Below are 14882 nucleotides of genomic sequence, written 5' to 3' on the forward strand. Positions count from 1 at the left end.
CAAGGCAATGAGTGTGAGTACCTTTCGTTAGGATGACAACCCATCGACAATGAGTTGATACCTTTGTTCATAATTATGTGTCACCTCGGTGTCGTGTGCTACATGGCTTCGCTGGTCAACCCCCTTCTCAGAGTGCAATGGCTCATGACATTTTTTTAAATATTGTCTGCCCAAACAGTGATGATGACTACGTCTTTGCCTTTCTCGACGTCGCGGTCATATTGTTCTACCGCGGCCCACGTTCCTTGCGCCGAGCCTCCGGATTGTTTGGCTATATGACGCGTTACGAGGTGCAACTTTTCACCTCACCATGATTGATGGGATGAGCTGCTGAGGAAACCAGACATCGGGAGCGGGCATTCGAGGAGAAAAAGTTTATTCTCCTTCAGGCTTATGTAAACGTGGGGTAACATTTAAACAAAATAGTAAAATAAAATTTTGACGGGTGCACCGGCGTCACAGCAGAGCCTGAAGACGTGTCGGGCTGGCACGCCTTCAAGCAAGCGCCCGTCATCGGCTCCGAGCCACAGCGCGCGCGGTCCTCAGCCGTGCACCAGGCCGTGGGCTTCGCGAAGCAGGGGCCACGCGGGCCCCAGCTCGCCGGCGAAGTCGTCCATCGGAAGGTCCCAGACGGCCAGCCCCGCCGTCTTGCGGACCGTGGACCTCTTGGCGCGCAGGCTTCCGCGGTCCTCGACGCCAATCCACTGGTCTCCCAGGCGGGCCACCGAGCAGCGAGAGAACGAGTGCGTCTCCCGCCGCCACGACGTATTTCGGGAGAACGCCCTCGCCACGTCGTAGTAGCTGGCCAGGCCCGACTGGTTGGTGCGGCCAAACGGGCGGCCAGGACCCGCAGCGCTCATTCCGGGTCTCGTGCGCCTCAACCACGGCCTCCTGATGGTGAAGGTGACGGCCGAGAGCGAGACGCTCATCACCGTCTTAGCGAGGAAGTGCTCGGCGTCCATCGAGAGGTCGTCGAGCACCGAGGACAGGCCCACCTGACCGTGGTTCAGCGCCCTGAACGCCGAACGCACGGGCGTCTGGCACGTGGTCACTGGGAAGGACCGCGGGTCTACCGTGCGGTGCGTGTCCACCACGACGAAGTCCAGGTGGGCGTACAGCGACCGGACGATGTAGCCTTCCCGCCGCGTGGTCGAGGCCCAGGGCAGCACCACGCTCAGGCGAAGCGAGTCCCTCTCGAACACGACGCGCATGGTGTTTATGAAGGTGTTGTAGCCGGAGCGGCTCTGGCGCTGCGGGTACTTCCAGTAGAGCAGTAGGCCCGCGACGCCCATGCGGCGCGACCAGGCCACAGCGTTGTGGAAGAAAGCCAGCCTCGACTTGCGGTCTCCAGTGAGCCACTCGAAGTCGGCGCTGTCCGAGGACTCGCCGCCCACGCAAGCCCATGCCGCCACCGACGATCCGGCGAGGGAGACCAGGCTCTGGAGCGCTTCTGCGTCGTGGGTCGGTCGCCTGAAGCTCAGCCCGCTCACCTGGGGCAGCAGGCCGACGGAGACGAAGACGAGCGCGTCGCAGAGGGCGGCCGTCACGTTGTCCACGTCGAACCGCTGCGGAGACCCCGAAGAGACGCTGTGGTTGACGAAGCAGAAGACCGCGCCGCGGCTCGTTTCCTCGGTGTCAGGAAGCCGCTGCATGACGACCTCGGCGGCGGGGGACCCGAGCACCAAGCTGCTGCCACCGGCCGACGAAGCGCCGGAGCCCGCCGAGGGCGCTTCGTCGACGTCCTTGAGGGGCGTCCAGAAGTGCTCAATCACGGCGTAGACGATGGCTCCGCAGGCGCAGGTCACCGTGAGCACTACGACGAGCAGAAGTACCACGAGGCAGAAGTTCTGGTTGCGCAACCGGTAGCGCAAGGTCGACTCCTCCTCGGCGGCCCTCCGCGCCGCGTTACGCCGTTCGCGAGAGTTGGCGGCATCGGTGCTGGTATCTTCCATGGTGGTTCGCACAGGAGAAGAAACCCGAGCCACCGGTGGCAGGTGGCAACGCGTAGACTGGTGCTCGAGCTCTAACCCCTGAAAGGGCCTAGGCGATGCGTCGGGAGATCGAGAGGCGATCGCCAGAGAATCGAATCGAGCAACTGCCTGAGCAACGGTCAGGGGCGTCCAGCAGCGAGACCGTTCTCCGGGCCACGCGCAGCACCGGCTTCTCGATCCTCGAGTCTCGCGAAACGAGACAATTCGCTCCTCGAGGCTCGCGAAACGAGACAATTCGCTCCTCGAGGCTCGAGAAACGAGACAATTGCTGTTTTCTTTTCACATTTAATGAACGTCACCGCGCGAGGTTGACTAAAGCAATACCGCAAGTCTTCTGCCCTTACTTCGAGGTCGTTTTCGCTTTTAATGCCACTCACCAAATTATGGGTATCGTTGAACGCGTGATGCAGGATGTATGCCTTAGTACAACAGTAATGTCGCAATGTCGAGAAAGAGAGAGAAAAGAAGAAGAAGAATATTTAATGAGAGGGAAAGCAGGAATCATTTTTCGATTCACACCAGTATGATGACTGTTCCACTTTGAGCACGATGCTACTGATAATCTGTCTTTCCGCTCAGTAACACAGTTTTTATTTTCTGAACTACCACCACTTATTTTGTGCAAACCGCTCAATTATTGGCCAATTGGCCAATCCCCTACAGGGGGCTGGTGCCACTTGCGCAGAAGTAACAACAAGATTGGCCGACCCGCAGTTGTCGATGCGGCACAAATTAATAAACTGGATCTGTTTTAGTACTTCGAGTAAGCTTGACTTTCCTGCTGTTTTGTGTGTGCACATGTGTCCCACTTTTGATAACTGCTGCCTTGAACCAGTACTTTGCATTGTGGTTTCAACACCCGTACACAGTCGGGCAATGGCTCTTCTATCTGTGTCTTTCACTGTGTTCCCGCGTTTACTTAAGTCTCATGTAGATGCGAAATTTTGTGCTGACTGTGCCACACAATTGTCAGGCGTGAACTGTACCCGGCACAATCACTGCATCTGATGTCGTGGATGCTGTTCTACTGACAGCATGTGTTATACGTATACTCGCCAGGTGGAGTGACCGGTAATCGGGTAATTAATGCGAAGGAGACAGGCTCCGTTCAGTACCAGCTACATTTCATCATGCGTAGGCCTAAAGAATGAAGGAATTGGAGAACACCACGTCCGCATTTAAATTTGTGCCACCTGCCAACCGACATCTTGTCCAATGGGAGCGAGGTGGTCACCAACTCTGCAGAAGAGTTTGTCACCAACGTACTGTATAATTAATGCGCTTTCAATTTAGTCAACTTCATTAGATGTGCTCCTCGTGCATGTCTTCTAGAAGGTTCGGAATGGTCAGTATTACGTACTATGACATTCCGTGGTCGGTAAGCATGCCTTCCAACTCTCCTGAAATTTCTGTATAGAGCGTACGAATTTGGGCTCGTCCTACGATTTTACCGATGTTGCGTCAGCTTGTATGACAAATTCTATGTTCACGAAAAATATTTGCTCATCGATCTACGAGCATATACCGTTGAAAGTCTGATGGTCAGAAGACACCAAGGACACCTGCTTCGAGCAAGTTCATTCATACTATATTTCCCATAGAAGGCAAAATCGGTAACAGCAACGTCGCTGAACAAGTCACTGTGATCTAAAAACAATGCGCTTATTGTCAGTCGCTGCTGATCGACGTTTGCAGCTGCTTGTGCACTGAGCCTAAATCATCGTTAATAAAGTGCGCCTGTACCTACACAGGATGAGCGCTCAAAACAAACTAAAGAAAAAAAGGAAGAAAAGACAGCAACGAATAAAAGGAAACCCCCCAAAATAAACTGCTCCTGCAATAAAGGGATGCCTCTCTCAAACAACCGCTTAGCCGTGCAGGCTCATACAGAGGTTCGAAAGCCAATACCCCGTGGCCAACATCAGCTCGAATCAGCTGCATTAAAAAAAAAAAAAAGCTTTGATATGCAGCAGTATAGAATTCCAGCCGTTGATGTAAGCTTGAATACCCTCTTGGTGATGGAATGTTTTGATGAAAATACACACGTCTAACGTTCTAATGAAACTTTATCTTTAAGCAACAATAAAAAAAAGCGTCCTGGGGTAAGGGCACTGCTCCCCCTTCCTACAAATTTATGTGCATACCAGGATACACACCATAAAAAGACATGCGACAACGCCCAAAGCTTTCACAATGAGAGACATAGAACGGCAGGAAGCAACCACCTGTCTATAACTTTATGTCTGCCTTTCCCCCTTTCCTTCCTTTTTCAAGTTTGCTGGCATTTTCCTAGGTCTGGAAAATACTTTTTTATCGATAGAATTTCTGTCGAATAGAATCAAGTGCTTTATTTTCTCTCTGAACGGAAGAAATAGCGAAGTTCTCCTAGATATCAATGGGCTCTTCAGTTTGATAGTGGGCCATACTGCGCTCAGTGCAATCTTCTATAACTTAGAGAGTATTCCAGTTTTCTTCCAGAAAACAAGAGGGTTTTTTCCATCTTCATGGCAGGTGGTTTCTGGGGGTTAGCTCGATAAAGTCCAGTCTGCGCGACAAACAAGCGTGGGGAATGTGCATCACGTCACTCGACATCGCTCCGCGAGGTCATCGGGCTCACACGCGTCGACCGCCATCGGTGCCGACGGTGAAGTGTGTTGAAATCGAGAGGCCAACGGCAAGCTCGCGCGACGTGCCCCCCCCCCCCCCTCACACACACACACACACACACACACACACACACACACACACATGCACACACACGGACACGCACATGCATACTTTTTTTTTCATCCGCGCCCATCTGCCCTCTGTGTAAATGCGTCTGCAGCTACGGATCAACGCGCTGTCAAATGATATTTTTGAGTCCGCCATGTAAATTCAAAGCTAACCTCGTGACGGGTCTCTCGAAAGGTACGAAAAGAGACCCACAGGTGCGCCTATGAACGGCGTTCGGAACGGGAGGCCACCGGGCGGTATTTCGCAAAGATGGCGGCCGTGAATGCATGCAACGCGGGTCAACCCGCGCGCTCGCTTTCGTTGACGGAGCGGTTTGCCGGCTTTTCTAAAGGCCGTGCGACTGCTGTGAATAGATCTGCGTTGATAAGGTAACCGTAGCTGTAGTCGCCGACACGCGGAGACGCTGCTTCCGATTAGGCCTAACTGGCTAGACAGTGTGACCAATGGTGCGGCCGTGTCGAAAATTCGCCGCCGTCCGATGTGACAACACGCCGTAAACCATCGCGCGAAGCTCATCGCTATAATGTGTTTCTACGGGAGGCTGGGCAGTGACTCGTCGCGAGGTCACGCGGGCGGGTTAGATTGACGGCCGTTGAAGGGGCATCCGGGTACGCGGTTGACCATCCGTCAAATACCGCAAGCACGCGTGCCGAGTTCGTTTGTATGTTAGCATGCGGGCAGAAAGCTCCCAACTGCGCGAACCTGAGTGTGTGAACACTGTACTCGCGCATTCGACGCGTGCGATCAGCGCGTGCCTTACGGTGGCTAATGGGCCCGATCTTCACAGACGCTTCGGCGCTTTCCACACGCACTGCGCTTTTGTTCCCTCTGTTCGCGTATAGTGCTGATCGTTCCGATAGGTCCGGTAGACCTGGTCCAACCTTGCGCCGATAAAGATCGCGCACGGTGGGAACGCTGCGCTCGGCAAGGCGCCGACCACGAGAGGGTCAGTCACCGAAGGTAGCGATATTCGAAAAATCGAATATTCAGAAATGAAATATTCAATGTTTGCTATTCGTTCCGAAATCGCATATTATTCGAGCATTCGCTCGAATATATTATACGCTCGAGCATATATATATATATATATATATATATATATATATATATATATATATATATATATATATATATATATATATATATATATATATATATATATATTGTAACGCAGAGTTGAGTGACGGTGCTTTAATCACTTCTCCTTGGGCGCGAACTTGTGTCCGACAAAGAGCTAAACGAGAGCCTCACTAGAACGTCCATAGCCGTTTTCGCAAGAGACCCGCACCTCTTCTTCCCTCGTGTCCCGCGCTGATGGCACGTTGCTCCGATTGCGCGTGCCTTGCGGGCCCGTGTTGCCCGCTTCACTGCCGCTATCTTTCGCAGGTAGCAGTAAGCAGCTGGACGGACGCAGGAGGCGGCTGGCGCGTAATTTGAAATCATCTTGCGTCTATGTATAATGAATGACAGCTTTACAACAACTTAAAGCTACAAACGACGAGGCTGAGGTTTTGTAACCCGCGATGGCTGCTACTCCGCTAACTCAACCATCGCTTCATTTAGATTCTAACATTGCGTTGGATCTGCGTGTTTGTAAATGCGATTACCATTTTGACTACTTCAGGCATTTTAAATCTATCTATCTATCTATCTATCTATCTATCTATCTATCTATCTATCTATCTATCTATCTATCTATCTATCTATCTATCTATCTATCTATCTATCTATCTATCTATCTATCTATCTATCTATCTATCTATCTATCTATCTATCTATCTATCTATCTATCTATCTATCTATCTATCTATCTATCTATCTATCTATCTATCTATCTATCTATCTATCTATCTATCTATCTATCTATCTATCTATCTATCTATCTATCTATCTATCTATCTATCTATCTATCTATCTATCTATCTATCTATCTATCTATCTATCTATCTATCTATCTATCTATCTATCTATCTATCTATCTATCTATCTATCTATCTATCTATCTATCTATCTATCTATCTATCTATCTATCTATCTATCTATCTATCTGGCCTCTAACGCCGGCCCAGTGGCGCACGCAAGACATACCATGGCCCACCAGTATAACTGCCAGAAATATCAAATTTGGTTAAAATGATGGCAATATTATGGCATTAACAAACATGAAAGGTAATTGCGTGGTAACATTAACGACATTTAAAAAAAAGAACGATTGAACAAGCATTTGAAAGCATTGCAGGCAATATCTGCAATGTTTCCCAGTGTCCTCAAAAGAAATGTACATCATCATCATCATCATGCACGGAACTTTTCTATGCGAATAAGCGGGGCCGGTACTTTTACCAGTACAAATATGAATAATGCCCACCATTCGCCACAAGGACGCGTAAACCCGCAAAAGAAAATTGAAACAACGTGTACCTCCCAGGTACGCCTGTGAGATACACCTCTCGTTTCCTTGGCAAACAAAGAACCGCACTAAATGGACTCGCGCATGAAAGATGAGCAGAACCTTGCCAAGAACAAGTTATCAAGCGAAAGTGCAAAATAAAGATTTCTAGCAGCGTTTTTTGAATCAGCTCTGGAAGAACTATAGAGAAATATATATTTGTGGAACAATAACAGTTCTTTTGTATTCCTGGTTTACTGCTCTACCAAGTGCCAAAACCGACTGGTATTGTTATTTGGGAAGTTGCGTAACGGTGGGTGGTCATCAGTCCTGTACAACCACGTAGAGCGCAGGCCGTTGCGGTTCTAGGCATACTGAGCCCACCGCGGAAGGTTAGAAAATAACCCAAATTATCACAGCAGAGAAGTAGTTACGTTAGGCGGCTCGATTGATAACTGTAGAAGCGTCATTCAATACACACGGAATTATTCTCCACTAGCGGGTGCGTTTTCTCTACTTACTTTTTATAGAAAAAGATGTTGATCCATAAATATTTTCACGAACAATTTTGGCCTTTCCTTCCTGTTTGGCTGTTTCCTTGGCTCTCTCCCTTTGTAGATCGCTTAATTTCTCAACTCCTTGCGACTCTCATTTCCAGTTTCTAATTTTGCACGAAAAGGGCTGTACAATTAGGGAAAAGCCACACGAGGTAACGGATGACAGTCATATTGCTTGTGGGTGTAACGGCTATTGCAGGGCCTGATGACGGACGCTGTTTCGCATTATCTTATTTTACACCTTATCCAACCGATATCGCGGATATGTGGTTCCGAGGATCTGCCAGCGTCGCAGCGAGCCGTCACTCGAGGAAATAATGAAGCAAAAGGAAATGTTAAATGCAGCTGGCGTTTTTTCCGGCCACAACTCGTTCCACGAGCATACAGACCAGCTGACTATGAACCGAATCCGTTTCCTGGCCCCTGGATCAGTCTAAACAAAGAAGGTTGAACTAACGAAGCAAGAGCGATGCGCGTGATCGTTGAATAGATGGTGACATAAAAATTGTGTTGGACATTATCAATGAAATAAAATATTATAATTAAAATTATAAACTATGCCCTGCCTGCTGCAGTAGATGGTGACAACTGAACTCATCTTGAGTTAATCGCGCGGGCACCGAATCGATGAGAAAACTGGCATCGACACCCCAGGAGACGCCGATAACTATACCGCCACCCAAAAGGGGTGAAACAAGTGACAACCATTCCACTCTGTGAAGATGGAATGGTAGCGAAAGCTGACAACAGTCAAAGCTTTCAAGCGAAAAGCAAAGTGTTTCACCTCCGCCGCGGGTCAGCCTGAAGACAGTGCAATATCGGGCCAACCTGCGGCGGAGATGAAGCAGGCGTTAAGCACCGCCCATACGTGGGCCGCTCCCGAAGTTAGTGAAACAACGGGCTCACCCGCGGCGAAGGTGAAGCAGGCGTTAAGCGCTCCCCATACGTGGGCCCATCCCGAAGATCCAGAAGGGCGCGCTATAGGTTCCGAGTCCTCAGGGGTATACGCCATTGACCTTGGACCCTTTCACTAGGATCGGCCCAGATGATATTTTTTCTATTGACGGACGCCTAAAAAACTACGGAAGTTGGTCATATGCTGTTTTCGATGTAAAAGGCAGCAAAATGTTGACCGCCGAGTAAATTGATTTGTCAGCGCTTTAGGAATGTGTGGGAGGAGCGATGGCGTGGGCGGATAGAGGAGTGGGGTATGCCGGTTAATTTCGAGAGGGGGGCGGGCCCCCCTGGGTACATGCATCATCATCATCATCATCATCATCATCATCACCATCATACTTTATGTCCACTGCAGGACGAAGACCTCTCCCTGCCTGCGATCTCCAATTACCCTTGTCCTGCGCCAACCGATTCCAACTATATAGCGCACGCTAATTTTCTAATTTCATCGCCCCACCTAGTCTTCTGCCGTCCTCGACTGCGCTTCCTTTCTCTTGGTACCCAATCTGTAAACCTAATGGTCCAACGGTTATCTAACCTGCGCATTACATGACTTGCCCAGCTCCATTTTGTTCTCTTAATGTCACTTAGAATACCGGCTATACCCGTTTGCTCTCTGTTCGAAATCGCTCTCTTTCTCTCCCTTAATGTTATGCCTAGCATTCTTCGTTCCACCCCTCTTTGCGCGGTCCCTAATTTGTTCTCGAGCTTCTTTGTCAGTCTCCAAGTTTCTGCCCCATATGTTACCACCACTAAAATGCAGTGATTGCACACGTTTCTTTTCAATGATAGCGCTAAGCTTCCAGTCGGGATCTGCCAATGTCTGCCGTATGCACTCCAACCAATTTTTATTCTGTAAATTTCCTTCTCATGATCCGGGTCCCCTGTTAGTAATTGGCCTATATACACATACTCATTCACAGCTCTAGGGACTGACTTGAGATCTTGAACTGTCGTTCACGTGGCAGGCTATTGAGCATTATCTTTGTCTTCTACATGTCAATCTTCAACCCCACTCTGTTTAGGTCCTCAATCATTTGTTGTAACTCGTCCCGCTGCAGAGCTGCAGCGGTGGCGTAGAGGTAGAACACCCGCCTCGCGTGCAAGAGGTCCGTGGTTCGAATCCCGGTGCCGGCAATTTTCCACCGGATTAAAAAAAAAAAAGTCCGCGTGTTGATAAAATTGCATAAACAGGCCTGGAGTGTGGCCTGATCCCGGTGACCAGAACCGGTAACGCACTCCCTCACCAGAGCAGGATTGGCCACCCTGGTGCAGTACTTGGCCACAACCTCCTATATGAACAACACAATCAAACCCCGGCCCTCAGTCCCCAGCAGCTGCGAAGCAACTGACCACGGCGGCGGTCAGACCTGCGACGCTGCAGAGGGTGCTAAGAATCACTGGCTCCGGACAGGCCGCCATTGGAATATGAACCTGGCAACGTTTAACGCTAGAACGTTATCTAGTGAGGCGAGTCTAGCAGTGCTATTGGAGGAATTAGAGGGCAGTAAATGGGATATAATAGGGCTCAGCGAAGTTAGGAGGCCAAAAGAAGCATATACAGTGCTAAAAAGCGGGCACGTCCTGTGCTACCGGGGCTTAGAAGAGAGAAGGGAACTAGGCGTCGGATTCCTGATTAATAAGAATATAGCTGGTAACATACAGGAATTCTATAGCATTAACGAGAGGGTGGCAGGTCTTGTTGTGAAACTTAATAAGAGGTACAAAATGAAGATTGTACAGGTCTACGCCCCTACATCCAGTCATGATGACCAGGAAGTCGAAAGCTTCTATGAAGACGTGGAATCGGCGATGGGTAGAGTGAAAACTAAATACACTATACTAATGGGTGACTTTAATGCCAAGGTAGGCAAAAAGCAGGCTGGAGACAAGGCAGTGGGGGAATATGGCATAGGCACTAGGAATATCAGGGGGGAGTTATTGGTAGAGTTTGCGGAACAGAATAATATGAGGATAATGAATACCTTCTTCCGCAAACGGGATAGCCGAAAGTGGACGTGGAGGGGCCCGAACGGCGAGACTAGAAATGAAATAGACCTCATACTCTGCGCTAACCCTGGCATCATAAAAGATGTGGACGTGCTCGGCAAGGTGCGCTGCAGTGACCACAGGATGGTAAGAACTCGAATTAGCCTAGACCTGAGAAGGGAACGGAAGAAACTGGTACTTAAGAAGCCGATCAATGAGTTAGCGGTAAGAGGGAAAATAGAGCAATTCCAGATCAAGCTACAGAACAGGTATTCGGCTTTAACTCAGGAAGAGGACCTTAGTGCTGAAGCAATGAACGACAATCTTGTGGACATCATTAAGGAGTGTGCAATGGAAGTCGGTGGTAACTCCGTTAGGCAGGATACCAGTAAACTATCGCAGGAGACGAAAGATCTGATCAAGAAACGCCAATGTATGAAAGCCTCTAACCCTACAGCTAGAATAGAACTGGCAGAACTTTCGAAGTTAATCAACAAGCGTAAGACAGCTGACATAAGGAAGTATAATATGGATAGAATTGAACATGCTCTCAGGAACGGAGGAAGCCTAAAAACAGTGAAGAAGAAACTAGGAATTGGCAAGAATCAGATGTATGCGTTAAGAGACAAAGCCGGCAATATCATTACTAATATGGATGAGATAGTACAAGTGGCTGAGGAGTTCTATAGAGATTTGTTCAGTACCAGTGCCACCCACGATGATAATGGAAGAGAAAATAGTCTAGAGGAATTCGAAATCCCACAGGTAACGCCGGAAGAAGTAAAGAAAGCCTTGGGAGATATGCAAAGGGGGAAGGCAGCTGGGGAGGATCAGGTAACAGCAGATTTGCTGAAGGATGGTGGGCAGATTGTTCTAGAGAAACTGGCCACCCTGTATACGCAATGCCTCATAACGTCGAGCGTATCGGAATCTTGGAAAATTGCTAACATAATCCTAATCCATAAGAAAGGGGACGCCAAAGACTTGAAAAATTATAGACCAATCAGCTTACTGTCCGTTGCCTACAAACTATTTACTAAGGTAATCGCAAATAGAATCAGGAACACCTTAGACTTCTGTCAAGCAAAGGACCAGGCAGGATTCCGTAAAGGCTACTCAACAGTAGATCATATTCACACTATCAATCAGGTGATAGAGAAATGTGCGGAATATAACCAACCCTTATATATAGCTTTCATTGATTACGAGAAAGCATTTGATTCTGTCGAAACCTCAGCAGTCATGGAGGCATTACGGAATCAGGGTGCAGACGAGCCATATGTAAAAATACTGAAAAATATCTATAGCGGCTCCACAGCCACCATAGTCCTCCATAAAGAAAGCAACAAAATCCCAATAAAGAAAGGCGTCAGGCTGGGAGATACGATCTCTCCAATGCTATTCACAGCGTGTTTAGAGGAGGTATTCAGAGACCTGGATTGGGAAGAAATGGGGATAAAAGTTAATGGAGAATACCTTAGTAACTTGCGATTTGCTGATGATATTGCCTTGCTTAGTAACTCAGGGGACCAACTGCAATGCATGCTCACTGACCTGGAGAGGCAAATCAGAAGAGTGGGTCTAAAAATTAATCTGCAGAAAACTAAAGTAATATTTAACAGTCTCGGAAGAGAGCAGCAGTTTACAATAGGCAGCGAGGCACTGGAAGTCGTAAGGGAATACATCTACTTAGGGCAGGTAGTGACTGCGGATCCGGATCATGAGACAGAAATAATCAGAAGAATAAGAATGGGCTGGGGTGCGTTTGGCAGGCATTCTCAGATCATGAACAGCAGGTTGCCATTATCCCTCAAGAGAAAAGTGTATAATAGCTGTGTCTTACCAGTACTCACCTACGGGGCAGAAACCTGGAGGCTTACGAAAAGGGTTCTACTCAAATTGAGGACGACGCAACGGGCTATGGAAAGAAGAATGATAGGTGTAACGTTAAGGGATAAGAAAAGAGCAGATTGGGTGAGGGAACAAACGCGAGGTAATGACATCTTAGTTGAAATCAAGAAAAAGAAATGGGCATGGGCAGGACATGTAATGAGGAGGGAAGATAACCGATGGTCATTAAGGGCTACGGACTGGATTCCAAGGGAAGGGAAGCGTAGCAGGGGACGGCAGAAAGTTAGGTGGGCGGATGAGATTAAGAAGTTTGCAGGGACGGCATGGCCACAATTAGTACATGACCGGGGTTGTTGGAGAAATATGGGAGAGGCCTTTGCCCTGCAGTGGGCGTAACCAGGCTGATGATGATGATGATGTCCCAGTTTTGTTGGACAGGACAATGTAATATTCAAACTGAAGGTTGTTGAGACATTCGCCGTTGATCCTCACTCCTAAGCCTTTCCAGTTTAATAGCTTGAATACTTCTTCCAAGTAGACAGTGAATAGCATTGGAGAGATTGTGTCTCTTTGCCTGACACCTTTCTTGGTAGGTAACTTACTACTTTTCTTGTGGATAATCAAGGTAGCTCTGGAATCTGTAGATATATTTCCCAGGATATTCACATATGCCTCCTGTACTCCTTCATTACATAATGCCTATATGACTGCTGGTATCTGTACTTGAATCAAATGCCTTTTCATAATCTATGAAACCCATATAGAGAGGTTGATTGTACTCTGCAGATTTATCGATTACCTGATTGATGATATGGATACGATCCATTGTAGAATATCCCTCCCTGAAGCCAGCCTGTTCTCTTGGTTGACTGAAGTGTTGCTCTTATTCTATTGCAAATTATCTTGGTGAATATCTTATATAATATTGGGAGTAAGCTAATGGGCCTATAATTTTTCTATCCTTTAAAGTTTCCCTTTTTGTGGATTAGTGTATTGTTTGCATTCTTCCAGTTTTCTGGGACCATTGAAGTCGATAGACAGTTCGTATAGAGAGCCGCCAGTGTTCCAAGCTCCTCCATCTTTGATTAAATAGGCTGTTATTCCATCTTCTTCTGCTGCTTTTCCTCGTTTCATGTCTTGCAAGGCCCTTCTGACCTCATCGCAACAAAGGAATGTACACCCGTTCTCAAAAGTTTACGGAGCACGGGACCTCAGAAAACGTTCAATTCCTGAGCAGTCTGTAACAGTAGCCAGTAAAACTGTGTACGAAAAGTTTGTTACCTTGTTCTAGTCAAGGCAGGAAATGCAAATACGAGGCTGCGTTGCGAGGTTGCCGAGATACTCAGGTTTTTCTCAGATTGCATGGTCAGTAATATGTTGTGGCGGGGTGTGCGTAACGGAATTCTCATTTGTAGGAAATGGTGGCATTAATGTGCCACGAAGGTACAAATTAAGCTTTTGGTTCGATTATGAGTTTTGGAAATATTTGCTGAGTGCTCGGTTTCTCCCTATCGTTAGATGTTTTCTCTCTGTACTGTGAGAACTGAGCGTGGCAACGACCCCAATTTGGGTGGAAAGAGGAAGGCGGAGAGGAAACATTATGTCTGATCTGCATGCAAAGTTTAACGTATGTCAATTACGGCGTTATTTCAGGCTTGCTTTCTCAGTGCCCTGACAGCCAAATGTGACACTGGATTTAAATTTGCTCGGAGTAGGGCCGACGCCATATAAGCCAAATGTGAATAATATGTTTCAAAAGTGTGCGGTTTAATTAAAGTTATTTCAAGTCACTGTATGCAACTGCTCGGAAGGAGCAGCTTCGCCAAGTTTGCTGTGCTTCTGCAAGGTCGTGCAAGTCGGCTGTTTTCACGCTCCCCCCTGCAATATTCACGTTTAAAATGGGAAATATTGCAGTATATGGTCTGTTTCCCAAAGAAGATGTCGAGGGTCTGAATCACAGGTCTGCGAGAATTAAGCAGGCCAACACAAGGTTCACTCAACCCAGTTTAGTGGTCTAATGAGAACGGCTGCGCTTCGTAATGTACCAAGTTATAACTTCTAGTAGAAAAAAACAGCAAAAAAGCATATTGGACCACATGACCATCGTCATTCAACATTATAACCATGGCCCGTATTCAGAAAAATGTTCTTACGCTGCACTTTTTTCGTACGGACAAGTGCGAGCTAATGCTGTTGCTGGACGTGTTCGACCAATGGTACAGTGGCTAGAATATTCTAGCCACTGTACCAATGGCAAAGAGGCGTGCGTGGTTTCTGCCAAGTGCTGCCCTCTTTACAAGGGTGCGCGCTGCACCAATGTTCTTACTGGTTACTCACTCACGAGATGGAGCCACGGAGCCGTAGTCTGCTGCAAACTCGTCACGCTGCCGTTTATGGACCTGCGCCAGAGTA

General features: G+C 47.9%; 1 protein-coding gene across 1 annotated transcript; it reads right to left on the reverse strand.

Moving 5' to 3' along the window:
* Nucleotides 1–542: 542 nt before the first annotated feature.
* LOC139047039 (chitinase-3-like protein 1) lies at nucleotides 543–1952 on the reverse strand. The gene has a single exon (XM_070520982.1). It carries the CDS (start codon nucleotides 1950–1952, stop codon nucleotides 543–545), a length of 1410 nt encoding a protein of 469 aa, XP_070377083.1.
* Nucleotides 1953–14882: the final 12930 nt, after the last annotated feature.

Source organism: Dermacentor albipictus, chromosome 6, assembly GCF_038994185.2.
Source record: "Dermacentor albipictus isolate Rhodes 1998 colony chromosome 6, USDA_Dalb.pri_finalv2, whole genome shotgun sequence".
Lineage (NCBI taxonomy): Eukaryota > Metazoa > Arthropoda > Arachnida > Ixodida > Ixodidae > Dermacentor > Dermacentor albipictus.